General features: G+C 44.4%; 3 protein-coding genes across 5 annotated transcripts; all 3 read right to left on the bottom strand.

Moving 5' to 3' along the window:
• Positions 1-133: 133 nt before the first annotated feature.
• Positions 134-3,463, bottom strand: LOC136945872 (charged multivesicular body protein 4b-like). Its single transcript, XM_067239968.1, has 5 exons — positions 3,157-3,463; positions 2,180-2,357; positions 1,887-2,001; positions 1,628-1,754; positions 134-1,371 (listed from the first exon to the last, which is right to left on the bottom strand). The coding sequence occupies exons 1-5, from the start codon at positions 3,338-3,340 to the stop codon at positions 1,304-1,306; spliced, it is 672 nt and encodes a 223-aa protein (XP_067096069.1). The 5' UTR covers positions 3,341-3,463; the 3' UTR covers positions 134-1,303.
• A 2,214-nt stretch (positions 3,464-5,677) lies between these two features.
• On the bottom strand, positions 5,678-8,997 carry LOC136945902 (vesicle-associated membrane protein-associated protein B-like). 2 transcript variants are annotated; one of them, XM_067240022.1, is made up of 6 exons: positions 8,800-8,997; positions 7,700-7,852; positions 7,357-7,460; positions 7,173-7,253; positions 6,556-6,735; positions 5,678-6,373 (listed from the first exon to the last, which is right to left on the bottom strand). In XM_067240022.1, exons 1-6 carry the CDS (start codon positions 8,855-8,857, stop codon positions 6,203-6,205), a joined length of 747 nt encoding a protein of 248 aa, XP_067096123.1. In that variant the 5' UTR covers positions 8,858-8,997; the 3' UTR covers positions 5,678-6,202. The 2 variants fall into 2 exon arrangements, with proteins under 2 accessions (XP_067096123.1, XP_067096124.1); XM_067240023.1 differs by having other exon boundaries at positions 6,556-6,687.
• A 935-nt stretch (positions 8,998-9,932) lies between these two features.
• gnas (GNAS complex locus) lies at positions 9,933-25,600 on the bottom strand. Of its 2 annotated transcripts, none has more exons than XM_067239733.1 (12): positions 24,261-25,600; positions 22,349-22,421; positions 20,751-20,805; positions 20,516-20,635; positions 17,575-17,672; positions 13,477-13,531; positions 13,213-13,286; positions 12,936-12,994; positions 12,620-12,740; positions 12,396-12,526; positions 12,190-12,278; positions 9,933-12,087 (listed from the first exon to the last, which is right to left on the bottom strand). In XM_067239733.1, exons 1-12 carry the CDS (start codon positions 24,397-24,399, stop codon positions 11,941-11,943), a joined length of 1,161 nt encoding a protein of 386 aa, XP_067095834.1. In that variant the 5' UTR covers positions 24,400-25,600; the 3' UTR covers positions 9,933-11,940. The 2 variants fall into 2 exon arrangements, with proteins under 2 accessions (XP_067095834.1, XP_067095835.1); XM_067239734.1 differs by having other exon boundaries at positions 12,190-12,257.
• Positions 25,601-25,811: the final 211 nt, after the last annotated feature.

Genomic DNA, 25,811 nt, shown 5'->3' with positions numbered 1-25,811 from the left:
ATCCTCACCTACACTTCTTAAGTAGGCTACAGAATCGTATTCTTAGGTAAAACGACGGTGCAATTTGACACATGGATATAAAACTATAACAGAAAATTAATTAGTAATAATGATGAGTAAATACAGACTCAACTAACAGTTCTGTTTATTTTATTATGAACTTTGAATTCACATAATTATATTATGTGGAGACATTACACAAGGAAAACAACTTCCTCCATGGTAAAATAATCCAAAACTTTGATGATTTTCCTGGATAAAATCCATCTCGATAAATAAACATAGAAATGTAAACATGCTTGTCATTGTGTTACATATTTATTTTCTATGTAAAAAATGTACATTGTGTTTGGAAAAACTAAACTGTCATCCTCAAATCCAAAAAGCTGTTATCTGTTCTCATCTAATTTAATAAACCATTTTTTCTTTTTTTAATGAAGCTATGATGACATCTTCTTCAACATCATACAATAAAAAAAAAAAAACGTTCATAAAAGACCCAGATAACAGGACTGGTGAAGTTAATGTCTGTTGCCGTGCGGTGGTCAGTTATGGTCTTTCATTGTTGCATGCTGATGCACAACATGGAGAGCCTTCTGGGGCCCAACAGCAAAAATAGATTTAGATATATACACCAGATAACAAGGACCAGAGGTGGAGGGGGATGCTTAGGAGGTGGGAATTGTCGACAGAAAAAAACTAAAAAGTTCTACTAAAAGTAGTACAACATTTCAGGAAGAGGATCCTGGACACTTCAGAACAATGCCATGAGAACATGCCCAACTTAATTCCTATCTCAGGAGTATATCACAAACAAAAAGTAGGAATAATAAAACCGTCCAACTAACCACACACCCATCCACACACACACTAAATATGTATCTGTTGAAAAGAGACCCACTCTGGGATTAGCTTCCGTACATGTGAATGAACCTTTGCTGTTTGTCAGTGATGTCAATAGCACAACACATATTCAATTCAGTGACATTACAATAACTGTCGCCAAGCACACAGCTGGTTGGATATCCTTACCTGTGTTCGAATGTTTGGTAGAGTGGGAGAAATTGTCAAGACAACTGATTCGTAGCTTTGACACATCCTCCTGAGTGCCTCTACAGAGACGGACATGGTACCTAGTTTCAGATTTTGGGCTGGGAATATAATCTACAGCATTGTATGCCATAATGTAGTGTTTTTCAGAAAGTGATCAGCTCTCTTTGGACATAAAACTACTAAATGCAATATCCCATAAGTCCTTTGTTTTCTGTTTTCCTCTATGATGCAAGTGGTGAGAGTGTTGCAGTTACATGGCCTCCATGGCCCAGCGCTGCAGGTCCTCCATGTCATCTTCATCCTCCTCCACCTTTTTGGCTGAACAACAACCACAGAAAAAAAACAGTTGTAAGCTACCCGAGAGAAAATCCTAATTATACATACATGCATTGTGTATTTTGCTGTCATTCTGAGGGTATTATTTGTATTACTGTAGAAAAAACCCAGAGTTAAAGGATAACAATGACCCTTTTCCAGTTCAAGAGTGAGAGAGAGCTATACTTACATGATGCATTTATAAATTACATTCCTGTATCAACAACTTTACTAGCAAAAGGGACAGTCGAGGACCTACCAGGTCTGGAGGGCAGTGAAGTGGAAGGCACGTTAGGTAGAGGAACATTATCTGTTCCTCCGATCTCCAGCAGGTTCTTGTCCAGTTCCTCCTGCTCAAGCTCATCGAGCTCTGCCAGAAGCTCATCCTGTAACGGGGATACAGAAGCAAAAAAATAGCTGTATGTGTCTGCTACTGGATTAAGCACGAAAGGGAAGCTGTGTCGGTTCTCCTCACACATCCGACTAGGCCTTTATGGAAGGTGTAGTTCTATGCATACCTCATCAAACTCCTCCCCGAAGCCCACAGGTTTAGAGATGGCGTCTGATATCTCTTGGGCCAGCTCCTGCTGCTCTGTGATGTCCTGCATCAGGTCATCCACCTTGTCTATGTCCCTGCAACGACCAAGTCACAAGTCTTACACTCGACTTTTTTGATTCACGTGAAGACTCAAAGTAGAATTTCAATCTATTTTCATCTATTTCTCCATTTCAATCCCCCCCCCCCCTCCCTTGAACCTGAAAGGCTGGTGCAGCCCTCCTACCCAACATGCCCAGGCCAGAGGAGGCTTACATATTCTCGTGAGCAGACTTCATGGCCTTGGCAGCAAAGCCCATGTTCTTCAGCACCTCTGTGTTGGTGTTGGCATTCTCTAGTGCCTCCCTCTGGAACTCAATGGTGGACAGAGTGCCGTCAATCTGAGCCAGCTGCTTCTCATAACGCTTCTTCCTTTTCAAGGCCTGCAGAGCAGCTGAGGAAGGTGAAGGGGGCAAAAAGGTTGAGGGGAGATGTGGATTTATAAGGTGCATTATAGGATAATGTCACAAGGATACATTCTATGTATATTTCTATGTATTATGTGTTCTATGTATCTTCATTCTATACATACTATGTGCTTGGCTAGGTGCACGACTGAAATTGTTTGTCCAGTATGTTGGGGTAAACTTGAATGTAAAACTTGATACGCAACTTTTGAAATGCAAAAGTCACTGATCCTTATCTCTCGACCAAAGTCAACCTGTATGAGAGGGGAGGGGTAGGAGTCTGTTAAGATGCAGGATACGGTTGTCTGTTATGTAAAACCCTGGACTCTTAGATTTCTTCAGTCACCAGTGAACCTCCATGATCAGGAGTCCTTACCCTGAGACGACAGTAGAGAGCTAGATAGCACTATCTGCAATAACGGCGAATGATTACGGTAGATCATGATGACTGTGTGAAACACGGCTAACACTGGCAATAAGTTGGCTAAACTTTAGAGTTGCTAAAAAGCTTAGTAACTTTAGGGGATCTCAAGTCTGAACCCCAATACGAGCGGTCGGGATAGTGGTTTGAGCCCGAGGACAGGGGTGGTGCACGTCATTAGCGTGTTGGTAGCAGCACCCACTTGAAAGAGGACGAGCCGGGGTTTGGAAACATAACATGTCCCCATGATGGTAGCTCAGTGACAAACACCCTACACAACGTTAGCAAGACTGGCAGGACTTCCGATTAAAGACTCAGCTGCATCAAAATAAAACGCGTGTTCTGATTGTGATTAAAGGACTAACCTCTTTTGTTTTTAGTGCCGTTTTTTTTGGCGGTTATAAGCTCCTGGTCGATTTTCTTCTCTAAAAATTCTTGTTTCTTCGTTAGCATCTCCTCTGTCTCTCGGAGCTTCTGGATCGCTTCTTGAGGACTCGGGCCCTTGCCACCTTTACCATCACTGCCGAACAGCTTCCCAAACAAAGACATTATAGAGATAATAATTCCCAAAAGATATAGAAAACGATCTATAAAACCGTGAAATGGTCGTTAGCTAGCTATAGCGGGCAACGGTGACAGTTCACCCAGACCCGAATTGTTGATATTTCTCACTTCCTGATAAGGCCCAATGACGTAATACAGTATCTGGGGTGGTTTCCTTTCAGTACGATTTGGGTGTTGGTCAGTGGTGCTCTGACTCCAGCTGCTGGTGTAAAGAAGTATAAACTATAGGTTATTGATCTCAGTTTGTCATACACCAACCGCGCCGGGGTATTCGGCTGGTTGATTACTCAACTCAATTCACGTTGTTAATCCCGGAGGAAATTCTTGTTATATTCAGCAATCAAGGAACTTTGACTATACTTTTACTAATAGCTTTAAACGTTGAGCATACTCCTGAGGAAGTTGACTTTTTCTATATTTACTTCGTTAGTTAATGTCGTGGGAGATTAATCATCTGAGAAGTTGCTGTGTATCTTTCCATTTACCGTATTTATGAAATTAGTGCAGGCATGTGATTGAGATTTTAGACCTTGGTCATGTATGTGCAATCATTTAACAATTACACGCACAGACGGTAACATTACTTAAAAAATAAACCAGGCATCCGCAATGGACTGATTTTGAGGGCAGTCCACATAACAGAGCCATAACCATGACGAACGTCTTACCATGAATGTTTCCATCAACCATCCTTCTCTCCTCCAGCCAATTAGGCAGGTAAGAAAAGTGAATCTGACCAATTAAGGTCACACTTTTTACATCCACCCTCAAACAAGCCTGATAGACATTCTCTCTCTGCATGACACTCCTGGCAGTCAGTCAACAAACATTAAACAAAGGACAAACAGTTGGGGGATTTATGCATTTTAATTTATTTGTGATGCTACATGATCCATTATGGTTGCATTGTTCATCACACCAATGACTATTGATATTAGTATAATAATGTTGCCCATTTCTTTACATGTTTATTTTTATGTACATACAAAACAGTATCCAATCAATGTGGTTACATTTTGTGTAATGGTCATTTCTGACATATCTGAAGCTCTGACGCAAGTTGCCTTTCTATGTAGTGTTCACAGCTCCCTCCTCTCCTGACACCCCCAGGCAGCCATGAGACATCCTGACATGATAGGCTGACTGGCAGGAGAGGGGACATTCTGATGACCAAACAAATCAAGCTCAAAATAAATCAACCAATTTAGAGCACATCAACCCAGACGTGAGATGGTCCCTTATAAAAAAGACAGTTTTGGAAAGAAAGGAAAGAATGTTAATCTAGGGTTGGTGTCCATGCTGAACATAGCACAGTGAAATCTGTCTACCAGAGTACAGAGCATTGATTTTACATTTTAAATGAACTACAACACAACTGTGGGCTATATGATAGTTAAAAAGTAATTAAAGCAGGACCCCTATGATGTAAGGATGGGCAGTGTTGAGAGACACCAAGTTCTACAATATAGACTTTATACTTGGCCTGTTTAGTGTCTCATCATTGGATCCATTTATACAGAGCGAGACATCCACAGGTGAGACCTACTGTGCTGTCTGCTGAAGTACACTACACTGCTGTCTCAAAAACAGAGAGCATCCCTATTTCACAAAGAAGCTGCCTGGAGCCTGGTGTAAGATCTTACCCACCCCTGACTATCAACCTCCAGAGGTCACATACATCAAGTGAGCCAACATCAGCCTATGGGCATGACAACCTGTCAGTTCTCACTCTGTTGAGACCTCAGTCTGAACCCATCCAGCATACTTAGAAACAAAGCTTTCACGTGTTTGAATAACTAGCTCACTGCAACAGGGGAAACTGTTCGCGTTATAGGTTTCACAGCAACTGCAAATATGATTAACACAATTAGTAGACCTTTTAAAAAGCAGCCTTTTGTATTGGTGGGATCAAACATGATAGTCATGATTAGTTTTATTTTCAGTGAAGTCCAAACGCCATGTTTGTGTTTTACACACGAACCGGAAGGGTGACAGACTTGCCGTGTTGTCTCACCCCTCACACCTCATGCTAAAACTCAGCCTCTCTCACACACACACACACACACACACACACACACACACACACACACACACACACACACACACACACACACACACACACACACACACACACACACACACACACACACACACACACACACACACACACACACACACACACACACACACACACACACACACACACACACACACACACACACACACACACACACACACACACACACACACACACACACACACACACACACACACACACACACACACACACACACACACACACACACACACACACACACACACACACACACACACACACACACACACACACACACAACACATCTTTGCCTTTAAAAAAGAACAGTGATTAAAACATTCACACAGCATTAGATCAACTTCATCGTTATCTTCAATCACATCGGTTCTTCAGTAGGAAAACAGCCTTGGCTTCACTGGTGCACATTATAACCATTGACACATTATCATAATAGGACACATAGTAGACTAGCCTCCCCCCTTACCACGCTCTGTTTCTGTGCAAGTAGGAATGACGGCGGGAGGGATGAAGGGATGGAGGAATGGAGGCAGGGACGAGGAAAGAGAACATCAGAGTGATCAGAAGGCAAGACCTGTGAAGACGTTGGTTGTTATACTTTACACGACTCAGTTTAGATAACCTTCATTTGTTGAATTATTTTTGTCATTACGTTAAACACTCCCCACTACGCGAAGAAACCCATGTGATATTGCCTTATGCTAAAAAAACAAAAAGTAAACAAATCAAATAACAAATAAACAAAATCAAGTGGACATCCTTGTTGTTGTTGTTTACAGGGCCAGCTTGCCGATTATGACCCCAAGCACAAAGAACAGCACGCAGAGCGCCAGAATGCGGGTACTCAGCCCCTCCTCCCTCATTCCTGTCGCCACAGTCGCAGACGAGGAAGAGGAGTGAGCAGCCATGACCGTCACCTTCCTCTTCCTCAGCCCATCATCCTCCTGAGGAGAAGAGTCACACAGCAGAGGTAAGCTCTTGGCCCATCCACCAATCAACAAAAGGCATTGTGCATCACAAATAACCTTTGACCTACAACAACCCCTGAGCTCCATATCCCAAGGAAAGAGAATGGGGGAGGTGTGTAGGTGAGAGCCCTAAAACCAGACCCAACCCAGAGCCTTACCCTGATCTGTTTGTTCTCTTCCCGTAACCGCTGGACCTCCATCTGAAGCCTCTTACACTCCTCCATTATCTTCTTCACCTCCCCATCATCCAGGGAGGCACTGGCAGACTTGGGCAGAGAGGTCAGCTCAGACTTTATGGGGGTAGAGGGGGACACAAGTTTGTTGCTATCACTGTCATGCTGTGGAGAGAGGGGGGCATGCAGATGCAGAGCATAAGGGGGGTGGGAGGGGGAGAATAAAAACAAATACAAAATAAATTAAATAAATGAGAGAAAAAAAAGTCTACAGAACAGCGTTATGGAGATTACGTCGTTGTAAGGGTGTTATGGAAGACAGGTTAGAGTGCACAACATCTGTTTTTGGATCTCTAATGGCTATTGCTTATACAGATGATACTTTTACTAGGTGTTACACAAAACATGAAATTATATCAAGTACAGGGATTTGATGTAACTTTTTGTGGTTTAAACTGAACAGTAAAAAATGCATTGACAAGGGGGCCAAATAAATGAGTGTGACTGAAGCAGACAGGGATGAGGTGGATAACCCTCCAAGCTCTCAGACATTAGATTAACATAAATAAATACAAATATATATTTTTGTTTTTAGAACTTACAGTTTTGTCATTTTCTAGTGGCATCTCAAAAGCACATCTCAACTTCGAGTCCATTAGGTCATCAGGCTTTGCCTCTTTCCACTGGGGAGCACAGAGAGCAGAGGGACTAGATCTTAACCAAGGTCTTGTTGACATCAGGTATACACAATGAAGAGGCCTCCTCGTTCCCTGCTGGGACACTCACCACCCCCTCCATGTCCGTCATGTCGTAAGGAGCCAGCAGAGACTGAACCATGAACTTGTGTTTGCTCTTCTCATTGGGATCATAGTCAAATGGCTGCAGCATAACTGTAGAGACAAACACACCAAGTTACAGGAAATCTTCTACATAAACCAAGCATGATTCAATAGCCTAGATTATTCCATGGTACAATAGTCCAACAGTTCAATGTTCTGTTAAATAGCTGCATGGCTATTTATTAGTTATGCAGCTGCATTAGTCAATGTTAATTCCAACAATACAAAAAATCGGATTTTGGACATTTGGTTAATTAGTATCTAATACTCCAGGGATAGTGGCTACTCACCAGATACATTGATAGAGGTTCCTGCGTCAATAATGCCGCTGTTGGGCCGGACACAGTACCGGCGAGGCGCAGTGGTCTTCACTTTAAAACACACATTTCTGTCTGTTGGATTGCTCAGCTTCAGCGTGGTGGTGACTACATCAGTGAACGGGCCTGGGCGGAGGGATGGAGGAATGGAGAAACAAAGACAAATCATCAGTTACCATCGCCACCATATCTTTGGTCATCTGTCTCACACAGGGGGTTCTTTTGGGCTGGGTCCATGGACTAATAGACAATGTTTGTCCTTCATTAGAACTGGCAGAGCCTTCAATTAACATATATTATAATCTCTTTTTCCTGTTCAGTATAATACTTAATCTTTCCCGTCAGAGATTCTTTAACCACAAGTCTTCCACCTCTGGCCTGCGTGCATTGTACATGGGTTATTATCAGCAAGCGTTGGTATCGCATGATACTAACACAACGCGGAAATGATACCCTTATCCCTCTGCAAAACGACTTAGCTTGCTAGAGCTTGGAGACTATGCACTCATCCGCATAGTGTAGCTAGTTAATCATCTTGCTAGCCTTGGCTTAGTGAGTGCTGGCCCTTTGCCCGATCTGACCTATCCAGCTCTGTTAAGTACTAGATATGCAACGCTATGTACTATTAACTCCATCACGAAATCATTAAGTTGTCAGATTGTATGTATACGTGTTAACCTTGAGACCAACATATGTAGCATTCGTATGCTATGCACACTGAAACACCCATTGATATCGATTGAGGAAATGGCCATGGGGGCGGCTCTGCTGTCTTGGAAAGAACTGGGCCATACCAAGCTAACGACGTTAGCCCTGGAAAATGACAGCTAGCCTATTAGCTAGATGTGATAGGTGGCAGCCGTTTGTGCGCAATACTTCACTACAACAATGATGTGGCAAAGAAATCAAACGGCAAAAAGTAGGGGCACAATAAACGCAATATATTTTGATGGCGTATCAAACGTCAATAACACAAGTGTTGATCATGCAAAACACGAGCAAGTAGAAAGCTGGCTAGTCAGTGGTCAAATACTTGAATGCCGAACTGACGGGCCCTGCCCTCTCAGTCTTACCTCTGAATTTTAGTTCGTGTTGTGGTTCGAGCAGTAGGACTTGTTCTGATCTGGCCATGGCCCAGACGTGCGGTGCGCCTTTGAGGAGAAACTACCGGTGTTTTATGCCGCAGCACTTGTTAACAATGGTTTCTGTAAAGGTTTTAAATGTAGCACGTCCTCAGGTAAAGAGAGAGATCACGGATACACCACCACTTGGACTGCCGAAAACAGCTGAAGCTATGCTAAGCTATGCTAACAAGCAGAATGGATGAAGGAAGGACTACGTGTGACGAAACGACGTCACGTACGTCAGTGGGCGGGTCCAACGTACACTGACACGCAGTCTCTTGTGTCAAATCAGAAATATCTAGAAAAGAAATGAGTTACTGCCCTGTCCTGCTCCTGGTCACTTTATGCCTCACTGGAGTCGAAGCTACAGCCCACTAATTATGCTATTCAAAAGCTACTATATGGCTATTGATACTAATGATGCTGCTTAGTGTCAGGAATATTTGATTATAAATACAGATAATCATCCACCCCAACACCATGCTTGGTAGAAGCAACATGTGTTGTACACTAGCTAGGCTACCTGATTTAATCCCTTACTGTCAGCACCCATGTTGTGCTGGGGGTACCAGGTGTATGAAAACTAATACATACTTGAAATGGTTCCTCTCTGTCAGAGAAAGAACATACTATTCACACAACACTGCACCTTTCCTGTGCAGTGCTACTTATTTTGCAAGGTAATCTCACAGTGCAGTTTGCTGATATACGTATATGCCATAGATTGAACTGTGGTATTTGAGACCATATGCTGTACTGCATTCCAAATATCTGCTTTTCGGTCAAGGTGCACTTGATTTGAGCTTGGATGGAGTGAGAACAGAACTCCTAGTGAGACAGACACAGTGCTTTGTGGCCAGTGGTTGGGTGAGGATGCAAGGACCTTAACAACAACATGGTCAAACACAGGTAAGAGGGCACCCATGTTACAGAAGCCAAGAGTGTCTGGCTGGTTTACCTGTTTGAGCCCAGGGGAAACTCCACATCCTATTATTAACCTGGGTTGTAAAACATGTGGACCCAGTCAGTGTCCAGGTTGGCTGTGTGTTTGTGTGTGTAAGGACGGGCCTGTGGCTGTCTGCACCAAAAACCTTTATTTCTCCAAGCTCCACCTCTGAAGGTTGAGAGCCATATCCGATGTACACAGTAAAGTCAAAGTTGGGCACTGAAGTGTAAGTGTAATACTGTACAGCCTGTCTGTTGTGCAACGCTAAAGGACCCCAAAAAAACAATAGGACTTTTTTTTTTTTTTTTTTTTCGTTTTCTTTAGCAAAAGAAAAAGATTCATGTAGAAACAAGCAATGTCTTGCATTTGGGTATTTCTCATCACCTTTTTACCTTAAAGCTAAAAAAAGAAAAGAAATTAAAATGGTAAATAAACACTCGCCCTCAGAATGTCATTTGCAGATGTTCGCTAATGCAACAAACCTGAACAAAACCTCCATTGAAAAGGATTTAAGTCATAGCAATACGCACACTGTATTAAAGTGTACAATTTGTGTCAAGGTTCATTGATTCTAATAAAATACTTTTTAAAATCCATATACATTTCATATATTCATCCTTTTTGGTATATGGATCCAAAATAGATATTGAAATCATAAATGGGGTGGGGGGGAGGGGGCGGGGACAGAAATAAAACTCCAAAGCTACGAATGTTGTCACCTCCCCCTGTAGAGAGAAGGGGGGAGGGGGGACTGGCCAAGCCATACAGCGCAGTATAACACCCACGTTAGCTCATTAGACACGCACAGTCGTGATCAAGGCACAGGGATCTTCTAAAAGTTATTTTTTTTCAATAAAGTTGTACAAAATAATACATTTTACAGTCTGTACAAGAATAATAGTTGAGCAGTAAAGTAAAGATAGACATACAAAGAGCAGGGGGGGGGGGGGGGGGAGGGAGGGAAAGAGGAAGGGAGAGAGAGATGAAGGGACTGAGGAAGGTGAGAGGGATGGGGGGAATGACACCATGAGTAAAGATTAGTGTCCCATTTGTCATTGTCTTCTTCGTCTTTTCTTAATTTCAAGATTACTTTTTTCTCTAAAAACAAAACAAAGAGCGTCGCCAGTAAAGTAACAGTGCAGGATACGGTAAAGTGAGAGAGGAAAGGGGAAAGAGGTGATGGGTGGAGGGGGGAAGAGAGGGAAGAGTGTATTTAAGAGAAAGAGCGCACAGGGCACAATGGCACAACAGTCTACACAGACAAACCAACTGTGGAGACGGTAGAAGGGTTAATGAGATCTGTAACGTAGATGGTGCTGTACTGTAGAGTCAGGATCCTGGCTCTCCACCAAGTTCAGTAAAAGTTGGCCTTTTTTTTTTTTTTTTTTCTGTTGTACCAAAAAGGCAAAGTCAGGTGACCATCCGGGAGAGGAGGAAGGGCATCGTCATTGTTGCCATGGGTGTGTCTGATCTCCTCTTTAGATCTCACCGAGATATGGTCCCTCCTCCTCTTCCTCACAAACAGCCTCTATTCCAGCCGCTGTCACTGCGACAGTCAGCTAGCCAACCAGCCAGGTGTCCCATAAGCCAGCCAACTAGCCAGCAGGTAGACACCAGGTAAAACTCTGGGCTCACCCTGCCCATGCAGTCCAGTTAAAGCGTGTTCTTTTTCTGTATGCAAGCAGGTATTTAAGGGTAAGAGAGCAGGTGTAGATGTCTGTTTCTGTGAGAGAATGTGTGGTGTGTGTCTGTGTTTGTGTGTGTTTGCCAAAGGGAATTTACGTGACAATAAATGACCAAAGAGTTTGGGAGATAGTTGCGTTTGTGTGTGTGTGCGAATTCATATGGGTTCAAGTCCTGAGCACAGTGCTAAAGTACAGTAGAGTTCCGTTCTATATGCTGTGACCCAATGCACCCTCCAGGCGGCGCTGTGGAGCTCTGTATCTGTAGTCTGACCTCAGCCATCGCCCTGGAGACAGACCACACCCACACAGACTAGAGCAGGTTGCAGGTCAGGAGGTGTGGTGGGGGGGTGGGAAAGGGGGAGGGGCCAGGGGTAAGGGGGTAGGGTGGGGGATACAGGAGTAGACCATAGGTGGGAAGGGGGAGGGGGGGTCCAGAGTCTGTGTTTCGGCCCCCTCCCATCACAAGAGCTCGTACTGCCTCAGGTGCATCCTCTGGATGATGTCACGACAGTCGTTGAAGACGCGCCGGATGTTTTCTGTGTCAACGGCGCAGGTGAAATGGGGGTAGCAGTAGTGGCGGCCGTCACCGCTGGCTGTGCTGATCCTCTGTGGAACACACACGCACGCACACAGGAAGGATTAGGTCTATTCCGCAAGCTATTCATAGTGATTGGTTTATAACAACAGGATGAGTGTTTCTGCACCTACCAGGAACTCATCTCTTATAAAGTACTTTGCCCTTGTGACACGAGGGTCCTCACCAGGTTCCGGTGATGCTGAGGAAGAGGAGGAGAGAACTGATGAAGATGAAAACTGTTAAACTAACTTAAGTGGCTCCCTCTTGTGGCAGAATGTGATAAAGCACTCATCCAGTGGATGATGGTTCATGTGAGTGTGTGTGTGTGTTTTCTCACCATCGTCCGGTGTGGTGTACCGAGCAAACTCTGGGAAGTATTCTTCTATCTTGGATTTCCCTGCCAGAACTTTCTCTGCTAGCAGGTCCTGCTTGTTCAGGAACAGGATGACGGAGATGGTCCGCAGCCACCTAGACACACACACACAAATTTGTATTCAAAACATATACACAATGTGAGTGTGTGTATGTGTGTGCGCGTGCGCTCGCGTGGTAAGTTGTTACCTGTTGTTCCAGATGTTCTTGAACAGGTTAAGGGCTTCCTGTAAACGGTTGGTCTGGTTGTCCTCCCGGATCACCATGTTGTAGCTGCTACTTGCCACCACGAAGATAATGGCCGTTACATCTGTGTGTGAGGCAGACAGAGGAGCAGGAGAAGGAGTGAGCATACAATGTAAGTAAAGAGAGGTAAAGAGGGAGAAAAAGAGTAAGGATTTAAGCACAATATGAGATATACATATCTGTATCACTCTGTGTGAACCTGAAATCTAAGTTGTGTCAGTGTAAAGGTGCATCTCTCAACAGGAAGTTGAAACATTACCATTAAAGCACTGGATCCATTTCCGACGTTCATCCCTCTGGCCTCCGACATCGAACATGCTGGAGGGGAGGAGGGGGTAGAGAGAGACAGGAAGTTAGTCAAAGAGACTGGCCTAGCACCGCCACCCTGTAGGTAAACTAGGAATCACATCTAAAGAGCTTATCCACCTAGGCACGCACTGGTGAATAATGTATTTTCAATTAATACCTGGACCAGGACTTCTGACTTGCAAGAATTCTACTTCCTGTGCGCCATACTTTACATGGATTATACTTACTGGAAATTGACCTTGTCCACCTGGAATCTCGTCTCGAAGATCCCAGAAGTGAGCACTCTGCACCTCAGCAGATCCTGTCAGAAGGGTAGAAGGTTACATCCTCCATTTTGTATACATTGCATCAGGAATTTCAGAGAGGAAACCACTGTCAGGTTTTGAGGACCTCCTCAACACACACAGTCAGACACACAATGCAAAATGATCACAGGAGTGTGCGCATGCACACACTGTCACACGCACCCTTTCCCACGCAAACAAACTCACCTGGTCTGTGGGAGTGTAGTCATTCTGTTTGACAATGTCAATCTTGTCAAGAAAGCTGCAGAGATCAGGGAGATACAGGTGTGAGGAGGACAGCAAGGCAGCCAATCAGACAGCATTGAAAAAACTATCAACATAACGTTCAACCTTACAGGTAATTATCTACATAACAACTGAACTACACCAAAGGGTAATACTTACAGTTCATCGGGAAAGTATTCACAGCACTTCACTTTTTCCACATTTGGTTATGTTACAGCCTTATTCCAAAATGGATCCAATTAATCTTTGTTCTCAAAATTATTCACAAAATAGCCCATAATTACAGAGTATTTTTAATAGATTTGCAAAAATGTATAACGAAAATATTACATGTACTGTACATAAGTATTCACAACCTTTGTTAAATACTTTGTTGAAGCGCCTTTGGAAGCAATTACAGCCTCAAGTCTTTTTGAGTATGAGGCTTGGCACACCCATTTTTGGGGAGTTTCTCCCAGTCTTCTTTGCAGGACCTCTCAAGCTCCATCAGGTTGGATGGGACACATCGGTGCACGGCTATTTTTAGATCTCTCCAGAGATGTTCAACCGGGTTCAACTCTGGGCTCTGGCTGGGCCACTCAAGGACATTCACAGTTGTCCCAAATACACTCCTTTGTTATCTTGTGTGCTTAGGGTTGTTGTCCTGTAGGAAGATGAACCTTCGCCCCAGTCTGAAGTCCAGAGTGCTCTGGAGGAGGTTCTCATCAAGGATGTCTCTGTACATTGCTGCATTCATCTTTCCCTCGATTCTGACTAGTCTCCCAGTTCCTGCCACTGAAAAACATTCCCCAGCATGGTGCTGCCACCACCATGCTTCACTGTAGGGATGGTATTGGCCAGGTGATGAGCAGTGCCTGGTTTCCTCCAGACATGACGCTTGGCATTCAGGCCAAAGAGTTCAATCTTTGTTTCATAAGACCAGAGAATTTTGTTTCTCATGGTCTGAGAGTCCTTCAGGTGCCTTTTGGCAAACTCCATGCAGGCTGTCAAGTGCCTTTTACTGAGGAGTGGCTTCCATCTGGCCACTCCACCATACAGGCCTGATTGGTGGAGTGCTGCAGAGATGGTTGTCCTTCTGGAAGGTTCTCCTTTCTTCACAGAGCAACGCTGGAGTTCTCTCTGAGTGACCATCGGGTTCCTGGTCACCTCCCTGACTAAGGCCCTTCTCCCCGATCGCTCAGTTTGGCCGGGCGGCCAACTCTAGGAAGAGTCCTGGTGGTTACAAACTTCTTCCATTTATGGATGATGGAGGCCACTGTGTTCAATGGGACCTTCAAGGCTGCAGACGTTTTTCTGTGCCCTTCCCCAGAACTGTGCCTCGATGCAATCCTGTCTCAGAGGTCTACAGACAATTCATTGGACTTCATGGCTTAGTTTGTGCATGCAATGTCAACTGTGGGCAGTTATATAGACAGGTGTGTGCCTTTCCAAATCATGTCCAATAAACTGAATTTACCGCAGGTGGAATCCAATTAAGTTATAGAAACATCTCAAGGATGATCAGTAGAAACAGGATAAACCTGAGCTCAATTTTGAGTGTCATGGCAAAGGTTGTGAATACTTATCTACATATGACTTTAGAGTTTTATATTTTTAAGAGATTTGCAAAAGTTTCAAAACTTTTTCACGTTATCATTATATTGTGTGTAGAATGTTGAGGAAAAATGAATTTAATCCATTTTGGAACACGGCTGTAACATAACAACATGTGGAAAAAGTGAAGCATTGTAAATACTTTCAGGATGCCCCGTAGATAGTATTTTTGTCTCTATTTGTATGCGGTGAGTTATGGTTTGTGAAGAGCTTCAAAAGAGAATACATTCTAATTCCCACCAAAACCCTAATTCAACTGATGTTTGGTGATGATGTAGAACAGCAGACCTACAGAGCTTAAACAAGTGTAAAAGCTATGTGCTGGAATAAACCTTGTTTGTACATTGCTCTGTCCATTATAGAACGTCTATGTCTTCAGTTGTAATTCCAGAGGAGTCACTGCAGGGTTAACTAACCTACATTTATGGCAGTTCTGTTTAAGATGGGCTGATGGGAGTCTAGTGACCTCCACACAGTCTTTGAGCCGTGTGTGTGCGTGAGACTGTGTGTGAGGAGACTGGCATGCTGGCCACAGTGTGAAGAGGCAGAGAGGAATGCCAGAAGGCTGGATAAGCAGGAATGTGGCAGGCTGGGGTGAAATGTGACAGGAATTACTCCAGGTGAGACACAAGGCTGGAACCAGTCTGCACTGACAGTTGGGTGGAGACGCACCAGGGACGAGCAGGGAGAGGTGGAGAGACAGATGAAGGGAGAGAGAGAGAGTGGTCGAGACAGAAGGAGAGAGCGTGACTCTGTTTACACACATGCGCATTACCACCCTTTGTTGTGGCAACAGAGATGACCACAAGACACACAAGAGCAACCTCTGCTATGGGATATCCACTCCAAAAAAACTAAATTCATGTTAATTCATTCATGTTTGCAATTCTGAATTCAGTAAGATTCTGAGTAAACATGGCTTTTGCGTGTTCCATCCTTTTAAAGAACTTTCAATAACTCGCATGTCTACATAAGTGGGAGAGAGAATGAGTTAGGATGGAGGATGAGAGACAGAGAAAAAGAGAGAGGGGAAGGGAGGGAGGGAGCAGATAGGAAGAGAAGGGAGTGAAAGAGATGGAGGACATGAGTGTGTTAATGTGTGGGAGTCACCGACAGAGAGAGGGAGAGAGAAAAAATTACATAAAGAGAAAGAAAAAGATAGAGAGAATGAAAGAGTAGAGTCTGACATTACAGAGCAGATTCAAAAATAGCTCCCTAGCGCCCTGGCCTCCAGCATGGTTGCCATGGAGACAGAACCACAGGCGCTATAAATAGACTATCAGCTCCAAATCTTGTGTGACTGGAGTAGGGCCAGCGAGAGGGAGAAAAAAGGAGAGGGAGAGAAAAAGAGAGAAAGAGAAAGAAAAGACTGAGGCATTTGTGAGAGAGGGAGAGGGAGGGAGAGAAAAAGGGAGCGGGACAGTCTGTGTGAGCAAGAGAGCACTGCGGAGTGGGAGAGAACGACAGAGAGAGGGAGGGAGGGAACAAAAGATTGGACTGTACCATCTATGCCACCTGAGGGGAGGGGGTCTCCTACACCAATACAATACACAGCACTGTTCCAAACATCCTTACACACGCCATGCTACTAGATACATAACGTTGTCAGATGAAACATCACACCACCTTCCCAGAAAACCCAACAGGCTCAAGCCAATGCTGTTTAGTGATGTTTACCTCCCACCCCCCCTGTGTTGGTTAGAACTCCCTCTCTTCCTCCATATGACTCAGGAGCTGCCATTTTTGGTCTCTGTCATTGCAAATATCCGAGATCAGGTGATAGAATGCTACACCTCACAGCTTAGGAAAAGAGAGGGAAAGAAAGAGACAGACAGAGATAGAGAGACAGCAATAGAGACATACAGAGAGAGGGAAGGGGGAAGGTTGAATGTGAGCAAAAAAAAGCATAAGTAAAAAGGAAAGCCATGAAAGAGCGTTCAGCTCCAAAAGAATGGAGGGGGGAGGGACAAATAAAGGAAAAAAATGGGGAGAGAAAGGGAGAGAGACAGAGAGAAAGTGGAGGTGGCAGTGTTGATGAAGAAATTCTTGATGTCATAGCGTGGCGTCAGTGTAAATGGCCACTGTGACAACCTCGGGAGCGTAAAAAAGTGTGTGTGTGCACGGAGTGTCTGGACAGGGTGGAGGAGTAAAGACAATTTTGGAATCTAGCTTTAAACTCAGTCCTTCAGCCTAACCAGAACCAGACACTGCCCCATCCACAAGAACACTAACACACCCTCCTCAACCTGATGGGTCAAACACAGAACCCATGCCAGGCCTGGAGGGACCACACCTGGAGCAAACGCACTGAACAAATACGGGAGGTGAATTCGATTTTGACTCAAATTTGATCACAAATTGGATCCCTTTTGATCTGATTCTATTGTGGCAGTAACACAAGATCTCAATCAAGAGCACCTCAACTATTTGGGCAGTGTGTCTGGTCATGTCTTGTGTAATACTTACTACTGAGCACAGTCAATCAGCTGGTACTCGTTGGACCTCTCGAAGCATGCCCTCACGCCCTCATCCAGCCACAGGGTTTTGGCATGCTCATAGAACTCCTGAAGAAGAGAGGAGGTAGAGAAGAAGAGACCCAAATAAAGAGAGGAAGAAGGGAAGAAAAGAGAAATATATAAATAGAAATTCAATATTAGCATTAACAAGCAGAATAAAAAAAATACCATATCTGTGTCAATAAACCAATACATCTACAACTGAATCAAGAAGTGAAGAACAGGCAGAGGGCCAGAGCTGTTGTCTTCAATCTCTTGGAGGACATCGGAGTGTGTGGTATCTTTTGTTGACAACACATGCTGTGTGCTTTGTGCAGGGCCTAGGCCTGTGTACATGTTAGTAAAGGTAAATAGGGGTATGGAGATACACAATCCTACAGAGACAGACCGGACAAACCCAGATGACCTAAGAGTTGTAGCTACCACACCTGCAAACCTAGCAGGCCATGCTGGCAGGCCTAGCTTGCTGTCAGACATCTATCAAATCTAGCTGACCAGCAGACCTGAACAGAAACTCAGGAAACAGACCAAGCATACCTAGTCAGACAGAACTAACAGCACACATCCTTCAGACCTTTCCAGATCATATCTAGCAGACCTAGCTAGCAGTTACAGCAAACATCTAGCACATCTTGCTAGCAGACATAACTAGTAAGCAAATCTTACGTCTATCAGACCTAGCCAGGAAATATAGCTAACATGTAGTAGACCTTGCTGGCAGACAGAACTAGCAAGCAAAGATTGCAAACATTTAGCAGATGTAGCTAGCAGATAGACCTAGCTAGCATCCCAACTGTAGCATTCCTGATAAGGCCTAGTCTACAGACTGGCATAGGTGGTCTAGTTGACAGCTGGACTGCTTTTTAGGTCATAGACAATAAGATTACGTAGACAACTGCTAGGATGGAAACACAATTTACAAGACTTTTCTGACATTTAAAACAAATTTGGTTTAAATGTTTGTGGGATGTTTGTCAGGCTGATGACGACAGGTGTGTCAACAGGTGAGTCACACAGGTCAACTGTCCTATCTCCAAGCCAAACACACACTTCCTGGTTCAACACCTATTGCATAAGGAGGGAATGTCCACACAGGTGACCACTCAGTACTAGATGTTGTCTACTCTAATGACAGGGAAATACGCACAGACATATGAGCACACACATGAAAGACACGCACACCCGCTCACACACGCAAAGGACACTTGACAGGAACAGTGATCAGGACATCATCTTCCCCTATTTACATAACATTCATGCAGGTATACCACGTTCAACAGTGGGCTTACTGGACGGAAGTACAGTAGAGAAAGCCTTTCCTGCATGCACTTCTTCTCAAGAGCTCCTCCTCACAGGCCTTGGTAACAGAGTCATCCTTCATCATCCGTCATGCTCTTACGGAGAGAAAAAACTCCCTTTCTGGTGACTCCTTATTGCATTACAGAAGGCTAACCACAATTCTTTGGGGGACAGAGACTCAATGCCATATTGTTTTCCTCAGTCGGTTGTGCGGGGCAGTCTGGAGGGAAGTGAGTTCTGTTTCCTTCCCATCATTTCCATGTCAGCCTCTCCTCAGACAGACAGCTGTGTGTTGTGTTCATCACAGGCACTGCTTTCATTAAAATAGACCAATCAGGTGAACTAGCTGCATCTGGACGATCAACATGTCTTCCTATAGCTGTAGGACCAACACCCCTCCGGGGGGACATGCATCCAAAGATGACAAATATCAGGTTGTGTCCTACGTATACGCCAGACTCCGGAAACAAACTCAGCAGCACAGAAACTCCAACTCTGAAGTTCCATGGATTTTACAGTGGCTGCCTGCACTCATCCCCTCGGTCCTTTCCTCCCCTTCTCCCCCCCCCCCCCCCCCATGTCCTACTCTCACTTTTTCAACCTGCTGTACTTTGAGATCAGGTGACCCGTCTAACCGGTTCCTTCTATGCCTCACGGGAAGGATGGGAGGAGGAGTGGAAGGGGTGGGAGGATGTGTGTGTGTGTGTGTGTGGGGGAGGGGGGGGATGTGTGTGTGGGGGTGGGGTGGGAGGATGTGTGTGTGTGTGTGGGGGGGGGGAGGATGTGTGTGTGGGGGGGGGGTGGGGTGGGAGGGTGTGTGTGGGGAGGAGACATGACTGGGAAGTCAGGATGGAGGTGAGAGGAGGAGATGGCTTAGAGAGAGTTAGAGGATCAGGACAGACTGACAGAACCAGGAGAGGGTAGATATGATCATGGGGGAAGAGGGGTGGGCAGTGGACTGGATGGCTTTTGTCTAGTGAGGCTTCCTCGGCCTTCTGAGAACAGCTTTGACCCCCTTGGGATTCAGTGTAATCTGACCGCAACTAGGGATGTGACAAGGAACAGTGATGTTACTCAACTAACTAACAATAGCACAAGGTGTCATGGACGATCAAACATGGCTAACTGAACTCTCCATGTCCATCTTTTTTCCACCCAGCTCAGGTCTAAGGAAGCAGAAGGAAAACAGGCCAGGTCTACGAAGAACCACAAAAGCGTGCTCTGAGGCGCCATTGTGAGGTTGGGGGCCTGGTGTGGCTCCCAGTGGGGGTGTTTAGCGGTGTTTAACAGCTTGACAGTAAAACTGAGGTGATGTGGGACCTCCTGGCTCCGTCCCTCGGCTCTCTCTATTACCTGGTTAAGATACCACAGAGACAGGCGCTGCGCTCATTAGAGCTCCAACAGCTCACATAGCAGCCTGGGTCTAGAGCTCCCAGCGTACCTGGGGGCAGCTGGCCAGGGTTGTGATTACACACAGCACACCCGCATGCAACCACACACGTGCATGCACTCGACCCTAATTACCAAGAGAGAACAAGAGCAATACAATCAAAGAGTGTGTGTGTGTGTGGCTGGCTAGTGGTTCTACTTACGGATGGAAACTCAAAGTCTTTCTGCTCCTTCTGACTGAGGACGTACTGGATCCGGTACTGGTTCTCTGGGCTGGCCAGCTGCACTGGGGGCGTCAGGGTACTCATAGCTGTTACTATGGTCTGGGGAGTGGAGGACACACACACACATTGTTGTCATTCTTCTAGGTTTATTAGACAGTACATTGTTTTGGTGGTTATCCCTGTCAAAGGGTTGACATTGTATGGAAAAACTTACCTCTATAGCTTCTTTAATGTTATTCTTGATGTCTTGTATTTTCTGCTTTTTCTCTCTGGAAGGGAATAACAGAAAGTTAAGTGTTTTCCATCTCAACCTATTCCCATTCAACCGTACCTGAAAGAGCCAAACCGGCCCACTATAACAGCAGCCCTGATGGGGGAGGGGGGGGCTATGGTCCTCTCTCTGACCTGCCTGGGGAGGGGGGCTGGGGGGAGGGGGCTAATACTGGTGACTGATATAAGTGACTGACTGTAGTAAGTATCTGAGACAGAACCACAAATACACTAGGGGGAAGTGGAGGACCTGGATGTTCACACGAAATGAGAGATAGAGAGAGACAAGAAGACATAGAGAGGTATGGTGAGTGAGACAGAAGGATTGAAAATGTTTGTGTTCGACAGAACAAGGAGAGAAAGAGAGATAGAGAGAGAAAGCAAGAGAGGGGGGGAACGATAAAGGCGGGGGGCGGGTGGACACGCCCTCTTGTTTATTGGGTTAGGAGGGAGATTGAGAAGGCCTTGTTTACATTTTCAACATGATAGTCATTAAAAATCACATGGCTCTTATAAAGCAGTGTGTGTACACTCAGATGTGTGTGCGTGTGTGAATGTGTGTGTATGCAGGGGAGAGAAAGTGAGACAGAAAATGGGAAGCTTGTGAGGAATAGGGGAGATTCATGTTTCAGGACTTCCTGATGAACTCTACAACACAGGGACAGGACTACAACACACACCTCTTCTGTGGTACTTTCAAAGGATGCCACCAATACATACTTGTTAACGACAATTAGTTTATACATAGCTATGTAGACAGGCAAAAAACAACACCATAATCAATCTGGACTACAGATGTGACCACAACATTTGTGCTGGTATAGACTAACACACACAACACAAGCAAGAACACGTGTTTTTGGTGGAGCACAAAAACACACTTTCAAGTGTTGAGGAGTCACGAGATGGATCACACGCCATTGTACGCCTTAGGTGCTGATCTGCTAGTCGCAGCGCTGGATCTTCACACACAAGGACGACCATGTACACACACACACCCAACACACCACAGGTCACCCATTCCATGAAGAGGGTTTCTGTTTAGTCTTAAGGAACTCTTGAACACTTCCAGAAATTTGATTAAAAATTAAATTTGTCCTGATAAACAGTACAACAACAGTTGTCAGAATTTCCCTTTTTCGAACAGATGTGACTGGTGTAGTTCTGGTATTCAGATTAAGAATTCAGATTGAGTCAGAAAGGCTCCATTGCTACCTCAACACACACACACACACACATACACATACACACAGGGAAACACACCTGAGGAAGCTCCCTCACCTTGCTAAACTAAATTGTGCATCCAGCATGGTGAAACGTTTCTCAACGTTGCAGAAATAGACAGAAGTACTGTACACGCATTTCTGTATGATCCACACTACATGTTTCTATGTCGACATTGAGACACCCTTCCAATAACCCGTCCATCAAAACATGCCCGGATTACCATATGAGATCCAAGCTGAGACTGAAACCACAGCATAAGTGTTGGTAGCACCACCCCTCTTTCCATCTGAACCTTTCAGGCCGAAAGATACTTACTCTGCATTGAAGCCATTGACGTGCAGGATCCTCATCTGCTTGACTATAGTGCTCTTCCCTGACTCCCCAGCCCCTGAAGAAAGAAATGGGAGGAGACACAGATAGATAGATAGATAGAAAGAAAGACAGAGAGATAGATATATAGATAGAGACAGAGAGAGAAAGGACATGTGAGAAAGAGATAAAGTGTAAGAGGGAGAGAGAGTTGGGATAGTGAGATCCAGAAAGAAATGGAAAGAGGGGAGAGAGAGAAGGGATATGAATATTAGAACATATTTGGCATCAAATACATTACTTATGTCTTCTACGGCAGAACCACAACATAAAACTAGAGTGGACAGACAGTCTCAGAGTTCAAAGTGACACATCTACCATGAGGTATCCCTCATCACCACAAAAAACTTCTAGCCACACAAACGCAAATGTAAAGGCCTTTCAGGTTTATATATTTGGTTATTAGGGGTTCTTATAGCCAACATAAAAGATCCATGGCCACTCAAACCACACTGACTACAACTCCTAATGACATTCTATCCTTCTTGAGAAACATAGTCCATTACACCAGTCCTGCCCATCCTGGAAGATGGGCAGGACTGGTGTAATGATCCAGGAATAGTAGACAGCACCTGACCAGGTTAGCATACCTGGCCAGCTATAACTGGTTTGAGGTACTGGTTGCTAGGTGAACAAGTTCACAGCTTGCAGACAAGGGCTGAGAATTAATACTACTAAGGGAGTCAGATGGCTGAGCGGTTAGGGAGTCGGGCTATTAATCAGAAGGTTGTTGGTTCGATTCCGGGCCGTGCCCCCCAAAAAAGGACCTTGGGCAAGGCACTTCACCCTACTTGCCGTGGGGAAAATATCCCTGTACTTACTGTAAGTCGCTCTGGATAAGAGCGTCTGCTAAATGACTAAATGTAATGTAAATGTAATACTGAGGTAAAAAGTCAGATAAACAGTTGAGATGAAGACTGTATAGCCATTCAAACGACAGAATATTGTCACTTATGTTCACATTGTCAAAACTGACTATTTACCAAAACTACCAGTCTATCTGGCAAAACTACCAGTCTTCTGCATCTGAGAACTTGCACTCCAGCCCAGATCTGACCATCAGATGACATCAGGAGAATATCCTCCCTTATGATAGTCTTGATGTAGAATGTCATAAAAATCATCATGTGAACTCTGCCACATTAACCAGAGAGTTTACAGTTGACACCATTAACATCACCTGCAGGCCTGGCTGACAGTGATTAAGAAGTAAACAGTAAGCAGCCAGTGCTACTAAACAGGTATTGTTATGGTTATCTTCTGCTTTTGCCTGCTGTTACCACAACTTCCTCCAAGTAGGAAATACCGGTATGTCATTTAATATACTCTTCATGGGCATTCTCCAATCAAATATTATCATTCACATGGGTACATTATGACTGCTTGTGCATGATAACACTGTACTATAAGCAGAGTTCAGAAGAGACAGTAGAGACCAGAAGAATGGGAATAGTCCTCAGTTAGCTACAAAATCTTCACTCATAATGGAAGGCCTGTGTTCATAGCAACAGGCTGTTGCATTTGTGCTTCCTAAGAACACACGCACGAACAACCACATGTTGAGGGGGTAACAATCTAATAGGCCACTGGTAATGTTTGGAATGCAACAATATATCTGATTTACTGTTGTGGGTGAATAAAGTTATCTTCCTGTACACACATGGCTGAGGAGGTGAATGTCAGCTTGTAACACACACTCAACCATAGCAGTACAAAATACAGGAGTTCCAAGTTTGGCAACTCAATAATCCACTTCACACGTAAGATAGCACTGTGTAGTGTATTTACAGAACGAAAACTATAGGTTGGAACCAGCCTGGCCTGCACCAGATCTGGTACCTGTTTCTCATGAACTCACCCAGAAGTAGTAGTCTGTGTGTTGCTCTGTATAACTGTTTGTCCTTCTGAAGCTGCTTCTCTATCTTTTTGTTTGCTTCTCTTTGAGCCTTCTCCTCATTTCGCTGGTCTTCCGTCTTACTGTTGCTCAAACAACCCATCTTCCCGCAAGAAAAGGGGTCCAGGGGAGGGGGGGGGGGGGGTGTGTGTGGAAAAAATAAATAAATAAACAAACTATTCTAGATCCCTCGTTTGACCCACGAATTTGGGAGCAATATCAACGACATGTATACAGTTTGAAGTTTAGTGTTGCGTCAAACTAATGTCTGTGTAACAATGTTGCCGTCCTTGGTTGGGAATTATGTGTCCATAATGCGTATTTTCACTAGATTCTGCTGTCAGAAGGGCCAGGATACTGCTAGTGACGACATCAAGGCCGCCTTCTCAGTTTTGTCAATTCTCTTCGGGTTTTCCTTCCTCACGTGTAGTTTTTATGTACCGATAAAGATTATAATCCACAGATTAATGTGTTAATATACGCTTTTACTTGTTATGATATAATAACCTATTTTTATTTCACGAGCGGCCCGGGTCTCACGTCTCACTGTTGCCCGTGACAGCTACCCAAACTCGGCATGACAGAATAACTCCGACTGTCAAATGGCACGGATCTTTTTGACACGGGTTACAAAAAGCATTTGTTAAAGAAAATTGGTGTTTTCAATGTATTTCCGTAAAGCCTGTCTTTCCCCACGCAGTGACGACAGAGGGACACTAGAAAAATATTTACACCTAAACGGGCTACATGTGTAATAATTTCTCTGCTTCCGTCTTCATTAGACTCCTTTATAATATGCAAAACATGTTCAAAGGCCTTAACTGTGACTCCGGTTTTAGGGTTAGATCCTCCAAATAATTGAATTTTCCTGATTTTCCTCCTTATTTGCGATGGCTGTTCCTTGCTGGTTTTTCTCAATCCAAAGGCCCCTCTTAGTCTTCTCTTTTGTTGCTGAAATGTTTAACCCTCTTCACATGAGCAAGCCTCCTAATAACGTACGGTTAGTATCCAACTCATTCTCAGATTGGTTTCGATTCTTCAAAACGTGACAAAAATGCTAAAATTCTTCGAATTTTTCCCGTTTCTTGCAGGTAGCCTGTAGCCCGCTGTCAGTCTCAGTTTTATATTCCTTTTTAAACCGAGTGGTAGATTGAGCCTACATGTGCATTTACATTCACAAATATGACACAGGCTATAATAACACATTCCACTGTGACGGCTGCTTCCTCCCGGGATGATCGTGGAAGTTGGAGAAGGGAATAACCTATTTTTGAAGGTATTATTTTCCCCTTTTCTCCGGGAATAGTACATAGAGATAGACAGCGCTGAAGAGACGGGGTGGGGCAAACAGCGCTCATTGAACCCTGGGAAGAACCGAGAGCTCCATCACATGATAGCTCAGAACGTCAGCATGGCGACATTCTGCGGAGAAAACGGCGCCCCCTGTAAAGAAATGGCTGACTGGACCCTCAAACCCGGGGCCAATGGCAGTTTTGGGGGACCTTGATTTTTTGT

The sequence above is a fragment of the Osmerus mordax genome, chromosome 7 (genome assembly GCF_038355195.1).
Source record: "Osmerus mordax isolate fOsmMor3 chromosome 7, fOsmMor3.pri, whole genome shotgun sequence".
Classification (NCBI taxonomy): domain Eukaryota; kingdom Metazoa; phylum Chordata; class Actinopteri; order Osmeriformes; family Osmeridae; genus Osmerus; species Osmerus mordax.
This window is presented reverse-complemented; position numbering and strand designations above follow the sequence as displayed.